General features: G+C 32.2%; 1 protein-coding gene across 5 annotated transcripts in view; it reads left to right on the top strand.

Annotated features, from left to right (window-relative positions):
- LOC132737308 (protein draper-like) overlaps window positions 1–19,068 on the top strand; it is an 84,793-nt gene that overhangs the window by 6,227 nt on the left and 59,498 nt on the right. For 3 of the 5 annotated variants that reach the window (XM_060724596.1, XM_060724575.1, XM_060724589.1), the window contains exons 2-7: window positions 9,505–9,553; window positions 10,408–11,409; window positions 14,361–14,460; window positions 15,502–15,548; window positions 15,947–16,012; window positions 16,272–16,334. In XM_060724596.1, the coding sequence (XP_060580579.1) occupies window positions 9,505–9,553; window positions 10,408–11,409; window positions 14,361–14,460; window positions 15,502–15,548; window positions 15,947–16,012; window positions 16,272–16,334 (1,327 nt within the window). Of the gene's footprint in view, window positions 1–8,307; window positions 8,379–9,504; window positions 9,554–10,407; window positions 11,410–14,360; window positions 14,461–15,501; window positions 15,549–15,946; window positions 16,013–16,271; window positions 16,335–16,517; window positions 18,805–19,068 lie in introns of those variants that run through there. The other 2 variants (XM_060724602.1, XM_060724582.1) reach the window with 2 other exon arrangements.

A 19,068-nucleotide genomic window follows, 5' to 3' on the forward strand; every position in this document is an offset into this window, starting at 1 on the left:
AATAACAGTGGCCTCCCTCCACACGCTGGGGTATGTTCTCTCAGACCACACCCTATTATATAGCCTTAACCATATGTCAAGCACGCTGTCTGGCATGTGCTTGAACATCTGGTAAGATAGCACATCCTTGCCCGGGGCAGAACCTCGCCTCGCGTTTAAGCAAGATTTTAGTTCCGAAAGACTGAATGGTAAATTAAGAGGCGAGTTATCTTCCCCGGCTCATAGACCGGTTCCTTGTGTTGTGACTCAAACTCTGCCTCATATTGAAGAGTTTCTGGTAACATGTTTGAGTCACTGGAGACCTGTTTCTAGTGCTTAACAAGGAATTGAGCCTTTTCAAGGTTTTTTTTTTGGTTATATTATTATTTAATTTTAATAGTGGTACAGGTTTGGAAGCTATACCTTTAATTCTATTATTAAATGTTTGCCAAAATATTTTTGCACGACATTTTGTAACTGAGACAGTTTCACAATTCTGTCCAGTTTTGTTTTTTAGCTTCCAGTATTGTTTCTTTACGTTGTAATTCTAATTGTTTTAGATTATTTAGATTATCAGGGCTTAGTTTCCTTTTAAGTTTATTTAGAGCTTTTTTTTCTATCCTGTACCACTTTCTTACATTCATTATTCCACCATAGTACAAGTTTGTGCTTTCTAGGCCTGGAGGATGAAGCTGGTATAGATAGCTCAGCTCTGTCTAGAATTTCTTTATTAAGTTTATTTAAAAAAGTATAAATTAGAAAAATCCTGAAAATTCAACTGAACAAATTAAATTCAATTATGAAAAGGCAGATTGGTCTATCTTTCATAATTTAACCAAACAAATTAAATTTGAGGATGTCCACAGTGATAATATTTATAGTGATGAATTGCGGGAAGTGATCAGAACCTATGTTATCATCCAAAATACCCCATGCCAAAGATGCCGAAAGTTTGGGGGTGGCCAATGTGAGGTCTATACAGCTATAGATCCTTCTCCATTTTTCTAACCTAGTTGGGGTGCCATGTTACAACCTGAATTGTAATAAAACCGGAATTGTAATAAAATTATTTCAAAACTGGTTAGGATGCAAAAATATTGTTACATTTAGGTTGTCAACCTGAATTGTAATAAAACCCGAAAATGTAATAAACGGTCAAAACTCAAGAAAATGTGGTAAGAAAAGTCTCGTTCACATAGTATCATGGTATTTAAAAAAACGAATTTGGACTCGACATGAGAATTTTTATAAAACTTACATGAAAGCGAATGAAAACTAAAAGAAAATACATTTCAAATTTGAAGAGCAGAAATGGTATCATAAAGTTGATAGCAACCTGCATTCTTTAAAGTACTTGACATACAATACATTCTATGCTTTAAAATACTCACATTTTATTCCTACAATACCATGGAGAAATTGAGTTTTAAGGTCACATTAATATTAATTTAATGATAATATGAATAAACAAAGGAAGGATGACGTTCATTTAAATGTAACAATCTTAATACAATTCCAGAAGAATTGTCCATTTAGTATCTTAAAATAAACAATCTGGAGCGTAATGACATCGTGAAATGTAACAAACTATCTGATACGTAGCATTTTCATTTTCTATTCTGTAAAACCACCAAATAATATATTTTTGAAGATCATCTTTACTAACGATATAATAGCAATAAAGAAATTTTGCTTGCTTAGTCTATAGAAATAATATTACAAAACCAGTTGAACTGCCGAAAAGTTATTACAATTGATTTGACAACCTGAAATGTAATAAAACTCAAAATGTAATAAACTTTCTGGAGGTTGTCTTTTTTCTAAAAAAATCTTTAACAACAACAACAACGAAAGAGACAGAACCGATGAACAAACCAACTACTTATAACAAATAACGTTAAACATCAGTTATACATGTAAGTAATGTTGATTGTTTGATATAAAAGAAAATGTTGGAGTAACAGTAAAAGTCAAGTGTAACAATTTTATTACAAAACCGGTTGAACTGTTAAAAAGTTATTACAATTCAGTAGAAAACCTGAAATGTAATAAAAACTCAAAATGTAATAAACTTTCAACTAGTTTTTTTTTAAAATAATTCTTTAACAACAACGGAAAAGAAAGAACCGATGTACAAACCATCTACGAATAAAAAATAACATTAAATGCCAGTTATAAGTAATGTTGATTGTTTGATATAAAAGAAAATGTTGGAGTAACAGTAAAAGTCAAGTGTAACAATTTTATTATAAAACCGGTTGAACTGCCAAAAAGTTATTACAATTGAGTTGACAACCTAAAATGAAATAAAACTCAAAATGTGATAAATATTCTGAAAGTTGTCTTTTTCTAAAATAATTCTTTAACAACAACAACGGAAACGAAAAACCGATGTACAAACCATCTACGAATAAACAAACCCGTTAAATACCAGTTATAAGTAATGTTGATTGTTTGATATAAAAGAAAATGTAGAAGTAACAGTAAAAGTCAAGTGTAAAAAATTTATTACAGAAGCGACTGAACTGCCAAAAAGTTATTACAATTAAGTTGACAACCTGAAATGTAATAAAAACACAAAAAGTAATAAACTTTTGAAAGTCGTCTATTTCTAAAATAATTCTTTAACATCAACAACGAAAGCGACACAACCGATAAACGAACCATCTACTAATCAGAAATAACGTTAAACATGTGTTATACGTAATGTTGATAAATTGATATAATGGGAAATGTAGGAGTAACATTAAAAGTCAAGTGTAACAATTTTATTACAAAACCGGTTAAAATGCCAAAAAGTCATTTCAATTGAGTTAACAACCTGAAATGTAAAAAAAAAACAACACAAAATGTAATTAACCCTTTAATAGATTTTTATTTCTAAAATAGTTCCTTAACATCAACTTTTCATTATTTCTTCACTTTTCCATTTTATTTGGGTTTTTTTTTTCTGTTCTGTTCGTTCTTTGTTTGTTTTCTTTTGTTTTTATTATATATTTTATTTTAATTCTCTTCGTCATTCTCTTTTTGTTTTTTGTTTCAAGTAAGTAGTTTTATGTGCTTTTAAAGTATCATTTTTATACAATAAATAAAAATAAAAAATGCAACATTGATATACACAATTTTAACTTCAATTTAAATATCGTATCACGAACTCCAAACTGTCTTTTTTTCTTCGTTTTTATAACATATACAATTGTGCTATTTACAATTCAATTTCAATTCCAGGTTCAATATATTATATAGCTTTCTCTGTTGCCACTGACGTTTGTATTTTCATCAGCAAGGACTATATAGTACGCCTGCTTGTGTCGACGTTTTTGTTCCATCTTTTTGAATACATCTATGAACTTTTCTCCTCTATTTCTTTCTTCTTCTATTGTTCTGCTAGTAATATTCTCAACGCTTACCAATTCCCTTCTTGTAACATTTTCCTTATCTCATATTTCACATAGTATTTGTCAAATGATTTGCTTCTTTTCAAAATTATACCATGCAAAATATATTCTTTGTGTGGGACCCTGCGTCTCCCGAAAGGGTACTTAAGCAGCACTTTATCCCCTTTTCGGTAGATGGAACATACACTCATCTTCCAGTATCTGGATATAACTCTTCTGTCACATCGTTCAGATGCAGTTGCAGCCTTTTCACGTATTTCAGTTGGATCATCTCCTCTGCCAAAGTAAACAAGAAACGGCGACGATAAGCCAACAGCTCTTTAGGCTGCTGAATTATAGAAAAGGCCACATCATCGAGGCTTTCCACCCAATTAAATCCCCTCCGCGCCCGCCTTAACAATTCATACCTTATCTTTGCTCGAACTATTCTATTTTACTTTGCGACTGGGGTTGATACGGATTACTTTTTATGACTTTCACATTCTTTCTGCCTAAATATCGCTCTACTTGACCTAAAAACTGCGAGCCGTTATCAAACTGTACAATTCTTGGATTCCCATTCTGTAAAACTATGCGCTTCAAAGCAATTTCAACGTTGGAGGCCGACTTGTTTTCAAAAACACATCAACAGCTGTTAGAATATATCTGTACACGTTATTTTTTGTGTTAGTAGATGGTTCTTTCGTTTTCGTTGTTATTGGAAAAGAATTATTGTACAAATAAAAAACTATTTAAAAGTTTTTTACATTTTGAGTTTTGATTACATTTCAGGTTGTCTACTGAATTGTAATAACTTTTTGGCAGTTCAACCGGTTTTTTATTTAAATTTTTACACTTAACTTTTACTGTTACTCCTACATTTTCATTTATATCAAACAATCAACATTTCTTATAACTGATGTTTAACTTTATTTTTTTATAAGTAGTTGGTTTGTTAATCTGTTCTTTCTTTTTCCTTGTTGTTGTTAAAGAATTATTTTAGAAAAAGACAACTTTCAGAAAATTTATTACATGTGTAGTTTTATTACATTTCAAGTTGTTAACTCAATTGTAATAACTTTTCGGCAGTTCAACCAGTTTAGTAATAATATTTTTACACTTGACTTTTACCGCTACACCTATATTTTCCTTTATATCAAACAATCAACATTACTTTAAACTGGTATTTAACGTTAATTTTATATATGTAAATGGTGTGTAAATCGGTTCTTTCGTTTCCGTTGTTGTTGCTGTTGTTTTTAAAGAATTATTTTAGAAATAGAATACTAGTAAAATGTTTATTACATTTTACGTTTTTATAACATTTCAGGTTGTCTACTGAAATGTAATAACTTTTTGGCAGTTCAACCGGTTTTGTAATAAAATTGTTACACTTAACTTTTTAACAGTTACTCCAACATTTTCATTTATATCAAACAATCAACATTACTTACAATTGGTATTTAACGTTATTTTTTTATTAGTAGATGTTTTGCACATCGGTTCTTTCGTTTCCGTTGTTGTTATTAAATTATTATTTTAAAAATAGAAAACTAGTAAAAAGTTTATTACATTTTGAGTTTTTATTACATTTCAGGTTGTCTTCTGAATTGTAATAACTTTTTAGCAGTTCAATCGGCTTTGTAATAAAATTGTTACACTTGACTTTTACTGTTAATTCTACATTTTCATTTATATAAAAAATTCAACATTTCTTATAACTGATGTTTAACGTTATTTTTCTATAAGTAGTTGGTTAATTCATCGGTTCTTTCTTTTTTGTTGTTGTTGTTAAAGAATTAATTTAGAAAAAGACAACTTTCAGAGTTTATTACATTTTGAGTTTTATTTCATTTCAGGTTGTCAACTCAATTGTAATAATTTTTTGGCATTCAACCGCTTTTGTAATAACTATCTATGCACCAAACAAGCAAACTTTCTTTATTGCTATTATATCGTTAGTAAATATGATCTTCAAAAAATATATTATTTGGTGGTTGTACAGAATAGAAAATGAAAATGCTACCAATCAGACAGTTTGTTACATTTCACGATGTCATTACGCTCCAGATGTTTTATTTAAGATACTAAATGGACAATTCTTCTGGAATTGTATTAAGATTGTTACATTTAAATGAACGTCATCCTTCCTTTGTTTATTCATATTATCATTAAATTAATATTAATGTGACCTTAGAACTCAATTTCTTCATGGTATTGTAGGAATATAATATGCGTATTTTAAAGCATAGAATGTATTGTATGTCAAGTACTTTAAAGAATGCAGGTTGTTATCAACTTTATGATACCATTTCTGCTCTTCAAATCTGAAATGTATTTTCTTTTAGTTTTAATTCGCTTTCATGTAAGTTTTATAAAAATTCTGATGTCGAGTCCAAATTCGTTTTTTTAAAACACCATGTTACTATGTAAACGAGACTTTTCTCACCACATTTTCTTGAGTTTTAACCGTTTATTACATTTTCGGGTTTTATTACAATTCAGGTTGACAACCTAAATGTAATAATATTTTTGCATCCTAACCAGTTTTGTAATAATTTTACAATTCAGGTTGTAACAGAGCTACATGATGTATGTAATGAGACTATGGAGTCTTGCTCGGTGACATTGAACACTCCATTATCACTCATTGTTGGATCCTGTGATTCCTCCATGAGAGATGAAGTGTTCTCTGTCCCCGCAGAGGGCCCCACAGTCTCTCTACCGTTAGGGGTAGAAGTATATTTGCTTCCAACTGCGGGATTTTTGGATACGGTTTTCCGGTTTGAATCCCCGCTTGGAGTTACAATTGCTGAGATATGTTGGGGAGGAAGTCCCCACCCCCTCCCAACTGTGGAGATTTCAGGGAAAGACTTTTGGGGAGTCTTATTTTTCTTTAGATCCCAACATAATTTATTTGGGGACTTATTGAGTACCCAATTTCCCCAAGATGGGAAAATGGGGGTAGTGAGTCCAGAGGGGAATGCCTCCCCCTCCACACTCACCTCCAATATTTTTACTTTAACTCCAGGTCCCCCTGTCCCCCACTTTTGGAAGTGTGTTTACCCCATTTCCCCATATTGGGGAAATGGGGGGAGGTGGCATAGGGGTGGAATTATCCACCCCCACGCCCGCTTCCAATTCACTATATTTGCTTACCCCACATTCCCCCCTGCAAGGGGAACATGGGGAAGTTGGTTCCCGCGGGGGGACCGGGAAAAGGCACCTGTCCTCAGCCTTAAGCTGTTCCAGTTCCTTATAGAATAGGACAGTAGCCTTTCCCCAGTTCATCCGCCTTGTCCTAACTAAGGCCATAATGGCAGTTGCCTTAACATATTCGTTACAGCCTGTATAGACTACAACGTGTTGGTCCCACACTTGGAGCATTTAATTACGGTCGAGGTACACGTTCTTGTGTTGTGACCCCTGCGCAACGGCCACAGGTAATTTTTTTACAGGATTTTGAAATGTGCCCGTATCCCTGGCAAAGGAAACATCGTTTAGGCGGGTGAACATGAACAAGTCTCGGTCCTATATATGATTTCAGTTCCTTCGCCCGCTATGCTCACAATGATGGGGCACCCCCCCCCCCGCAAAGGTCAATTTTCCGCTCCAGAATCTTGCTTGCGCTTATTCTGGAGTCGGCCGACCCTCACAAGTGAGGCCCCATCAAATCTGTCATATTCCAACTTTTGTTGGAGTTCTGCCAGATATTCCTCCAGCGGAATGCCGTGAATGACTACCTCATACAGGCGTACCTGATGTAGGCATTTTACAATGCACTCCATCTCCCCAAGCTTAAACTTGGGTAGCTGGAATGCTTTATTTAGTGATTCTGTAGACGCGAAGTCTAAGAGTATATTTCCCGACGCGAAGGGTGTTGCCTTCAATACATTTTTGATTTTTAAATGTATCTCGTTAGAAAGGGTCCTAATTTTAATATTTGTGATTCTACCATTTAGCACTTTTAGGACCCCAACGTTCCTGGCTACTGCCTTGCGTACATAATGGTCGTCCCGTTTGTCCAAGGCATTGCCAAGAACACCCGAGAGGTCCCTATGATGACGGGATGGCTCATATCTGGCCACCTTGTACTTCATTGTTATTAAGAATATTTAAGAATATTCACTGCGGACCAGCCGCCTATTCATATAAAACTAGTAATATACTAGAAATATCCTAGTATGCTGTTTTATAAAAGGTTCGTTTAATAATGGTTTGAGACAACAGCTCTTCTATCAATATATATATATATATACATGTATAACACAGAATTTATGAATGATGCACATAACATGTAAACAAACCAAACACACACTCTATTCGTCATTTTAAAATATAAAATGAATAAAATAGTTACTAAAAAAATAAAGCATTCAAATGATTTTATATAAATTAAGTGGGAGGAAAGGTAGAAAGGTGATGTCTAGAAGATAGTAAGTGGGGTATGGCCGTCGCAGTGGGTTGATTCTTTAAGTGTAGTGGTGTTGTGTATGGTAATATTGTAGTTGTTAATGTGCCCGCCGCCAGTTATTGTATAAAGTCTATCGTTTAAATCGTGTTCAATAAGTGCCTTTTTGACGTTTTTTGGCTACATTTACCTTCGGCAATTTTGTTTACAATATGCCGGAAACGGTGCTACCGTAAGAAATGTAAGAATCAAAGTTGGTAAAAACACGTATACATTGGAATACAACGGGCACCTGCTAAAGTTCTATCCGGTCCGCGCAATAAACTTGTCAACTCAAAACTTAAACAAAATCGGATTGACCTCCTTATTTTGTTAACAACGAATTTTAGACTAATGAGGACAAAGGAGGAAATCATCTCTAAACGAATCAAAATCATTCTTATAAAGCGGGTTACAAAATTTATAATAAATTCTGCTAATTACAAACATGTAATTAATCATATGCATCCATATGTATGCGGTTTATAACATTTAATACAGAAATAAATAAAATACACAGTGAGTCCACATTGAATTGGTGAAGAAACGTTCCTGACATGCCTTTATCGCATGTAAGTATGCGAATTCTGTATTTTTTATAAGTAAATATTGAAACTATTTTCTTAATTGACCTGTTATAAAAGACGGTACTCTTTATAAACGTCTTAGCCATTTTCAAAATAAGTGCATTTTAATAATTAATTTTAGAATGTTTAAACTTAGAATGGGATTGCACCATCTTCCTCCCATGGCATAGGTTGTACGTAGAGACTACCCTGTCATGGGGGACATGGTATGCACATAACACATGTACCGATATAACATCAGTAAATAAACATCAGCTCCCCTATGTTTAGGTTATAAATGAAGTATACGCTCGCCCATATGGTCTCTTTCCGGTGACGAGGGTAAACAAACGCAAACACACGCACACGCACACGCACACGCACACACACACACACACACATGCCAATCGGTTTTAATATGAGATGAATAAATTTCCAACCGGGAGATCTTTTTTTACTCAACAGATTATTAGACCTCTTTTTAAACACTTGGAAGAATTTTTAACAATCTCCACAGATAGCCAACTACAGAAATTATGATTCCAGTCTTATATAGAAACATGAGTTTTTTTTTAGTTTTTATTTATTTATTTATTTTTGTTGCTTCATGGCCCTGGGGTTGAAATGACCACGCCTCTTGGGTCATTTATTTCATAATACAAAATGTAATTTGTAAAAAGATGAAAAACAGATCAAAATATAGCTTTCTTTTCTGTAACTACAATTCTGAGAGCTAGAATTTTGACATATAGAATTGCCTCGTAGAACACTACAATAGCTGTATAATTTCTATAAATATGATAATTGTTGTAAAGAAATATAATTCTGCAAAGAAACTGTAATTTCTGACGAAATGTTTTACTCGTTATGTAGAAATATTATCATTGTCCTCTAGAAATTATATACTTGTTCTGTAGAAATATTTTATACTTGCCCTGTATTTATATTATACTTGTCCCTTGGAAATATTTTACTTGTCCAGTGGAACACGTGTACTTATTCTGTAAATATACGTATACAGAGAGCGTCGTAATAAGTGCCATATGTACTTCTCATATTATATAAGACATAACATAACACAACGCTCCTGTTATAAAAGTAAAATATAATGAAACACCGATTTTATTTACAGATTATGTATACAATTTGTATGTTTCAACTTGTTTACAACACGTCAGGAGGTAAGTGTTTTTCTTAAAGAATTCATATGGTTTGTGTATACATTGTTTTATATATATATATATATAATATATATATATATATATATATATATATATATATATATATATATATATATATATATATATATATATATATATATATATATATATATATATATAAAAAAAATTAACGACATTTTAAAGTTAATATTTATGCATGAAATGTACTCTAGACACATTATCACGCCGGGCCATCTTATTAAAGGGATATACAGGCAAAATAATGACAAAAATATAAAAATGATCTTATGTAATCAAATCACTCGTAAATGGCATTTCTTAAAGTTTCAACATGATTTTTTGTTTAAATTCTATATAGTTTGGGTTTTAAGCGTACATATATCTATATATGTTGAACAAAATTTAGACACCAATAGAATCACCGAATAGTTTTTAAAACAAGTCAGGTGACTTGAACAAACCCTTGAAGTGACAATAACAGATATTGTGGATATTGTTTGATTGAAACAAGTCTAAGTCATTCATTTGACATGTTCTTTAACGTTTACACAGTACATTGTGACAACTTTTGTGAAATCCTAGCGCTATAACCTGACCCACGCGGGTCAAGTTAGGAAAACACTATTTTATTCTTTATATGGACAAAAGGTTTATTCCTTTGACTGTCTAATATATTCATTTTGAGGGCATTTACAGAATTATTAAAATGAATGAAGAAATCAAAACTAAGAAATGAAAATTTTGCCTGTGTCTCCCATTTATTGTTCAGCAATTCAAATAAAAATGATAATTTCATAACTTTTCATTTCACATTTCTGTGTGCTAATTTTTAAGCGTGCTTTGATTTATTACAGAGATCGATGAAAAATGTAAAGTAGGTTGTGCATGCTGTAAAGAAAGACAATGTAGACGAGGGAAATTTTACCAGGACGAATGTACTCTAGGCTGTATAGATGGCTATGACGGACTTCGATGTTACCGAAAATGTTCAAACAACTGTATAAAATGCCCTCATTATAGCGATACGTGTACTGCGTGTTATGATGGCTATTACCCCGGCTCTGCTAGAGACTGCACATCAAATTGTTTACCCGGATGTAAAACATGCAAAACAGGAACCACGTGTACATCATGTAAGGAGGGATTCTATAACGCAGATGGTCAAAATGACTGTCGTAATCGTTACTGTTCTGAAAATTGTAATTGTGAAAGTAATCAGTGTGTGTCATGTAAGGGCGGATATTACAATACCAGTAATTTATGCAATAGTTTATGTCCAAGTAACTGTATCATGTGTTTGTCGAATACTGATTGTGGATATTGTAAGGATGGTTATTATATAGGTTACCAGGACGACAACACTTACAAGACTTTTTTGAATGACTGTACACACAAATGTCGAGATAACTGTATACGATGTTCATCCTATGACAGTTGCTCGGTTTGTAAAACTGGTCATTATGGACCAAAATGTGGGGTAAGTTGCTCGATTGGTTGTATGTCAAACACTTGCGACATGAAAACTAGAAACTGTGACTGTTTTCCAAATTTTGCTGGGGTAAGATGTGATAAATGCAAAACCGGAAGATATGGAAACATATGCAATCAACAGTGTTCTGCAGGGTGTAAAGGTGGCGTTTGTGAAAGAGAATCCGGAAATTGTACATACGGATGTACTGTAGATACGATCTCTGGGGTTAAATGTGACGTTTGTTCAACAGGCTGGTATGGACAGAACTGTGACATATATTGTTCTGTTGGCTGTAAAAACAAGCAATGCGAAAAAAGTAATGGTGAATGTTCATATGGATGTCTTGATAACTTTGAAGGACGGCAGTGCAATCAATACATGCCTGGCAAGTGTAATCTTATTGTTTTCCGTGCTTCCGGATCACCCCTTTTTCAGAATTTTAGAGCTATGTATTACGTTAATGTCATATTACGTCGCCTCTGTAAAATTGTAATGCTGCTGTTGTTGCTAATGATTTTTAGCTCACCTGAGCATGCTCAGGGTGAGCTTTTAGGATCGATGATTGTCCGTCGTCCGTCCACATTTAGTTGTTAACACTCAAGCGGTCGCATTTTTGCCTCAATCATCATCAAACTTGGTCAGGATGCTCGTCTAGGTGATAGCTTGGATGCGTTCGAACATGGGTCATCTCGGATAAAGAACTAGGTCACAGGAGCTAAAAATAGAAAAATCTTGTTAACACTCTAGCGGTCACATTTTTGACACAAGGGTCATCAAACTTGATCATGATACTTGTCTAGGTACTTGCTCGGATATGTTCGAACATCGGTCATCTCGGATGAAAAACTAGGTCACAGGAGCTAAAAATAGAAAAATCTTGTTAACAATCTAGTGACTACTGTTTTGATCCAAATATCCTGTAAATTGGTCTTAAAGTTTGTTTTGATGATTTCTAAGTCAGGTGCGAACATTGGTCATCTCGGATGAAAAACTAGGTCACACGACCCAAATATGGAAAAACCTTGTTAACACTCTAGTGGTCACATTTTCGACTCAATTATCATCAAACTTGGTCAGGATGCTTGTCTAGGTAATTGCTCGGATGAGTTCGAAATCGCATGTGAAACTAGGTCACCGGAGCTAAAAATAGAAAAATCTTGTTAACACTCTAGTTGCTACTGCTTTGATCCAAGTATCCTGGAAATTGGTCTGAAAGTTTGTTTTGATGATTTCTAGGTCAAGTTTGAATATGTGTCACCTGGGTAAAAAACTAGGTCACACTGCTCAAATATGGATAATCCTTGTTAACACTGAAGTGGTCACATTTTTGACTCACCTGTCATGAAACTTGGTCAGAATACTTGTCTAGGTAATTGTTCGGATGAGTTTGATGGGTCAGGTGAGCGATCTAGGGCCCTCTTGTTTATAATAGGAATAAGTATATTTCCTGCAAAAATGAAAACAAAAATGAAAATGTGTTTATTTATAGCATATAAGTATGCAATATGTGGAAGCATATAACATGTCTTGATAAATGTATAGAAATACACCAGGTATAAACTTTTAAATTTGTCTTTTAATGTGCCAATGTAGCACGTTTTTATTTCTACGCGTCTAATTATTATCCCCCGCCGACAAGGCAGCGGCGGATATAGAAATAGTCTCCGTCCGTCCGTCCGTCCGACCTTCCGTCCTTCCGTCCGTCCTTCCGTCCTACATTTTTGTCCGGAGCATATCTCTAAAAGGATTTGAGTTATCAAATTGAAACTTCATAGGTGGATGGACCTCAATAAGGAGGAATGCAGTGCACAAGAATGATAATTCTAACCTGCATAATTTTTGAGTTATTGCCCTTTGTTATTTTTCAAAATTGATTTTTGCCCAGAGCATAACTCCAAAAGCCTATGAGATATCAACATGAAACTTCATAGGCGCATAGATCTCACTCAGGAGGTGTGCAGTGCATAAGAATGATAACTCTACCTTTCATAATTTTTGAGTTATTGCCCTTTGTTATTTTTTATACTTAATCTTTCACCTGAGTGGAGCAAAACTCAAAAAGTGTTTGACATATCAGCATGAAATGTCATAAGTGGATAGATCTTTTTATGGAGGAATGTTGTGAACAAGAATGATGCCCTTTGTTCTTTTTCATGCTATTTTGTCCAGAGCTTATCTCAAAAAGTATTTGAGGTATCAACTTGAAACTTCATAGGTGGATGGATCTCATTAAGGTGGAGTGCAGTGCACAAGAATGATAACTCTACCCTGCATAATTTTTGAGTTATTGCACTTTGTTATTTTTCAAAATTAATTTTTGTTCAGAGCATAACCCAAAAAGCCTTTGAGATATCAAAATGAAACTTCATAGGTGCATAGATCTCACTCAGGAGGTGTGCAGTGCACAAGAATGATAACTCTACCTTTCATAATTTTAGAGTTATTACCAATTGTTACTTTCATACCTAATTTTTCACCCGAGTGGAGCATAACTCACAAGTGTTTGAGATGTCAACATGAAATGTCATAGGTGGATAGATTTTATTGAGGAGGAATGCTGTGCACAAGAATGATAACTCTTCCCTGTACAATTTTTGAGTTATTGCCCTTTGTTCTTTTTCATACTATTTTGTCCGGAGCTTATCTCAAAAAGTATTTGAGGTATCAACTTGAAACTTCATAGGTGGATGGATCTCATTGAGGAAGAATGCAGTGCACAAGAATGATAACTCTACCCTGCATAATTGTTTAGTTATTGCCTTTTTTTTATTTTTCAAAATTAATTTTTGTCCAGAGCATAACTCAAAAGGCCTTTGAGATATCATTATGAAACTTCATAGGTGCATAGATCTAACTCAGGAGGTGTGCAGTGCACAAGAATGATAAGTCTACCTTTTATAATTTTTGAGTTATTGCCCTTTGTTATTTTTCATACTTAATTTTTCAATTCAATTTTTTTCTCAAAAAGTATTGAGGTATCAACTTGAAACTTCATAGGTGGATAGATTTTACTGAGGAGGGATGCAGCACACAAGAATGATAACCTACCCTGCATTATTTTTCAGTTATTGCCCTTTGTTATTTTCAGCCATCAGTATTCACATAGGTTTCAAATCTGTAATTACTATAGCCATCAGTTTTCATTACCAAAAGACCTCTTAAAATGGAATTATTCTGCTCTACTACATATACATTCTTCCAATGAGCAAACACATTCGGCGGGGGATGGCCATGTTGACATGGCTCTTGTTGTAATATTTATCGATGCTTTTAGGCAAATATTTAATAACGTTTAGGACTGATTTATAGATGTTTATTTACAAAATAATGCCACAGAGCAGTCAGTAAATACAGCTGCTGTAATACTTGGGACAGGATTTGCTGTGTCAGTAGTTATTATCATCATACTTGTGATTCTCTGGAAATGTCGGAAAAGGTAAAAATTGTTTATATATTCAACTTTATTAAAGTCAAAGATAAAACTAAAAAAAACATGCACGTTGAAAAAGCTGTTATACCAAAGACGTTAATCAGTACAATATGAAATATTTTCAAAAAAAAAAAAAAAAGTTATCGCCTTTTTTTAATACAAACAAAAGAAATTAAATATGCATTGACTCGTCAACAAATAAACACAGTGTAAAATTTATTTTAAGCTGAATTGGCTACATGCATTGCAAAACGTTTCCCTTATTTTTATACCTTACGTTGGTTGTTATCATTATACTTGTGGTTACGTTGATTCTCTGTAAATGTCGGAAAAGGTAAACATTATTTATATATTCAACTTTATTAAAGTCAAGGGTTAAACTCAAAGAACATGAATAAGTTGAAACAAATGTTATACCAAAGTCGTCTATAAAAAAATGTTAAAGAATCAAAAATGTCTTTCCTCTATTTTAAATGCAAACAATAGAAATTTAATTTGCTAACGATTGTGCTTTGACCTAACAACCAATTAACACTATGTAAAATGTTTATAAGCAAATTGTGTACACGCATTGCAAAACATTCATATAAAGATATTTGCATTTCTGCCTGCTTATGGACATATCCATGTATTTCGTTACAAAAATGCAACTCATTTTTTAAATTTTATTAAATATAATATAACATAACAGCTTTTGTTTTTTATCAACTCTCAACTAAACTAATTCATTTCGTCATAAAGCCCACTGATCCTTGACACATGAATGTACATTACAAAAATCAATTGGTGTATTCGTAAGAAATACATTTGCGATAAACAAGTCAAACTGTTAACATAATATAAGTAATATGTTAACATAATATAAGTAATATGTTAACATAATGTTGTTATTCAAATTTCAGATTAATAAATTTTAAATTAAATTACTTTTTTCTTCCCTTTTTGTGCTAAAATGTACGAATTTATTTAATAAATTTATTTTTTTATCAAAAGCAAATAAAATAGTTCATGAATTGACTACAACATGTTATTTCATTTGCGTTAAAGGGCCAATGGTAATAGCACTACAAGGGGACCTCTTAATGTTTACTCTGGTAAATACAGTATTATTTCTAACTGATCTTTCGTTTGTCATTATTGAACTTCTTATTCTTCATTTTTTTTTACACGGATCAGTTCTTTAAATGAAACCCGATCGAATCAAGATCATAATATGTTCTACCACCGAGTTTTAGTTTGAAAAGGTTATATATAAAAATAAACGATTTTAAACTTATTATTTATCATTTAGATTTCATCAAATTGTTAACGAGGTTGTTTAATACACTGCAGATAACATAATGTTACCTATGTCTCTTAAATTATGTATTCTATCGTTCTTTCTTTTTTCCCTACGCAGCATTTGCATGCGCGAATGCTATTTCCGTTTCTGTGGAAGTATCGTATTGTACGAGTAGATAAAATATTAACTGAATTATTCAAATGTTTTCAGGCATCGAACTGGAATGTGAAAGTTCGACAAACGCTGGCAATGTCAGAAATCATGAAATTGGTCAAGGTACATTTTTCTAGAATTGACTTCTTCAGATCTTCATTCAATTTCATTTAAATTATTTAATTAAATATAATCAATAACAATTTCTTTCGACAAACAAAAACTAGTATAGTCAAATATCATACCTTGAATTTCATCACGGAGTTATTGTTTTGGTATATAATTTGGCTTTGGCTCTTATTGCATTAAAATGCTATATTAAAGATATAAATTTATGTTAAATTACGTTGAATAACAGGCTAATGAAAGGTTTATTTTTCAGAATCAAACAGTGATATTGTGTTAGGATCAGATGAATATTATCAGGATCTTGGAAAAGTTCAAGGTATCTGTGAATTAATTGTTCGTAACATCGTTATTAAAATAACAAAATAATTTAATGTCAGTATATATTTTGATTAAATGTAGACTGTTTACATAGATCTTTTTACTCTACATTTAAATTTATTTCTTTAAAATGATGTTCGACCTATTTTCATTGTTTTACGATTTTGGTTTGTTTTAACAGTATCCGAGCAAAAATATGGACATATTTGTGATTGGTGTAACTGTAGAAGTTAGTATAACAACAACAGCAATACCTATTACTTGCACGTCTATACACGTGATAGAGAAACAAGTGTATTCAGTTTCATTCATTTCTTTTTTGTATAGTGCTAAATAACTGTCTGATATTGTAATGTGTTTTGAAAAGAGGCCTTCGGCTTTTATGTTTTAAACTAATTATTTCAGTAATATAACCAGTGGATTAGAGGTTTCGATAGGTTTCCTTCTTGTTTTTTTATTTTATCGACGACAAGTTTCATTTTTCACCTTAATTCTTTTGAGTTGACTGTTATATCAAACGATTTAACTAAAATAACATATCTAAATTGAGAAAAGCTGAAGGCCGCTCTAACACATTTGTAAATATTTGTATATGACTGTTGATATTTTGACATCGGCACTTATGAAGTTATATCAATTAATTAATCTTATATAATAATAAAATCTCATTCATTTGTTGAAGATATTCTATGCTCACACTTGAGTAAAATATTTGAAACAAAGAAATTTATTTAAATCCATTAAATTATTACTGGAAATGACCATAAAATTTGAATAAAAATGTGAATAATATATGTATTGAAAGTCACGCATCCAAAGTTAGTCTTTTCGTACAAAAGGGAAAAAACTGCCAGTATTTTAACGACACTTTATGTTCATATTGTGACCACCTTAAAGTGTGTAGAGTTTTAAACATGACATATCTACTTTGTGTGAAAAATGCTTATTTTATATTTACAATAGTTTGTGTAGCATTTATCAATACAGTAAACTTCACTTATAGCGAACACGGTTATAACGAACTTCCGGTTTTAAGGAACAATTTATTTTGGCCAGAATTTTACCCTTCTTTATTTAATATAAAAATATATGGTTATAGCGAACACGGTTATTAGGAATTATCGCTTATAAAGAACTCATTTCTAAGTCCCGATTTAGTTAAAAGTAAAGAAAATTATACTTTTATAACGAACTCTAAAATATCGGCTATATTCTTGCTAATCCATCGAAACTTCAAAGTACACTTGATGGAAATGAAAAGAAATTTAAATCTTTGATACTAGTAAGTAAAGTCATTCTAAAATATATTAGGAGATATTCAATATAAAAGGAATGAAAAAACTTGTTTATTCTTAATCATAGGAAGAAAACGACAAGCACTAAGTTTAGAAACAAAATATGATATTTTATGAGAAATTAAGAAAGTGAGTAAAAAATATGATAAACAAGATCAACAAAAAGAGGCGGCGGCGTTCAATGAACTAAAACTGAAATAGCAAAGGATTTTCAAATTCCAAACTGTACCCTTTCGGGTATTGTGTCTAAAAGAGAAATAAATGACTTTTTTTTTCTTAATCAAATGCTCTTCAAAATGGCAAACGATGGTAAACAATCAGTTCGTTATATGTAAATATGTTCGCTATAAAAACTCCTGATACAAGGAACTTATTCGCTATATGCTTACAAGGAACTCCGGATATAAGGAACAGATGTTGAATGTCCCAATGAGTTCGTTATAAGCGGAGTTAACTGTATAATCTAATATCAAATTTGAGCGCAATATATCTTTAAATTTGATGGCTTATAAAGTGCATTCTCCACACATTTTCTATAATGTTGACATATGATAAAAGCGATTTTTTGTCAGTTATCATAATTATGCTTACAACCATATGCACTTGTATTCCTTTATGATGTTTGACATACATTTTGTAAAACGATGCCTGCCATTTTTATGTAATAAGAAAAATATTGTGTAATCTGTTAAGTCAAAGTTCAACAAAAATAAAACAAATGAAATAATTTATTAGCATTTTTAGCAAGTAAACGTTTTTAACACCAAGCGCACATAATGCAATGTAAAAAATGAGATAGATATAGTAAAAGAAGTGTTACAAGTTAAAATTAAGATAAGAATCTTTTCAAGCTAAGTTTGATTGATCGTGGTCAGTGAAGGTATTGATGAATAAGAAATACCAACAAATAGGTGCATCACCTTTAAAGCAGATCAGATGAAATAATGTGAATTTTGTCATATCTAGAAATCGATGTCATTTAAGCTTAGTTTTCAAGTTTTATCATATACTTCTTGTGTTATGAATATATATTTTAACATTGTAATATATTTTTAACCTCTTATAACTCGATATTGTGATGGCTGTTGGCTGTGTTCTTTGATACTGTAAACTTTAAACGTTGTATGTATAATGTATGTACAATGATTAGATGTAAATAAAGATTTCTACTTGTTAATTTGCTGTTTTTCATGGTTCCGAGGGATCACTTATGTTCTAAATATTTAAATCAATGTGATACCTGTATTTATTTACATGTAATTGTATACTGATAAGATGGTCAGTGAACAAAACATGTCAAACATCGATAGATATTTGGCAACGTCCGTTGCATGCACAGACAAAAAAGACTTTATACATTCAAATAGATCTTTATTTGTATAAAGATATAAAACACAGTATGGTATTCTAGCTAAAATCAGCTTGGTTTGTGTTGTT

The sequence above is a fragment of the Ruditapes philippinarum genome, unplaced genomic scaffold (genome assembly GCF_026571515.1).
Source record: "Ruditapes philippinarum isolate M1 unplaced genomic scaffold, ASM2657151v2 ctg1662_1_1_1_1, whole genome shotgun sequence".
Classification (NCBI taxonomy): domain Eukaryota; kingdom Metazoa; phylum Mollusca; class Bivalvia; order Venerida; family Veneridae; genus Ruditapes; species Ruditapes philippinarum.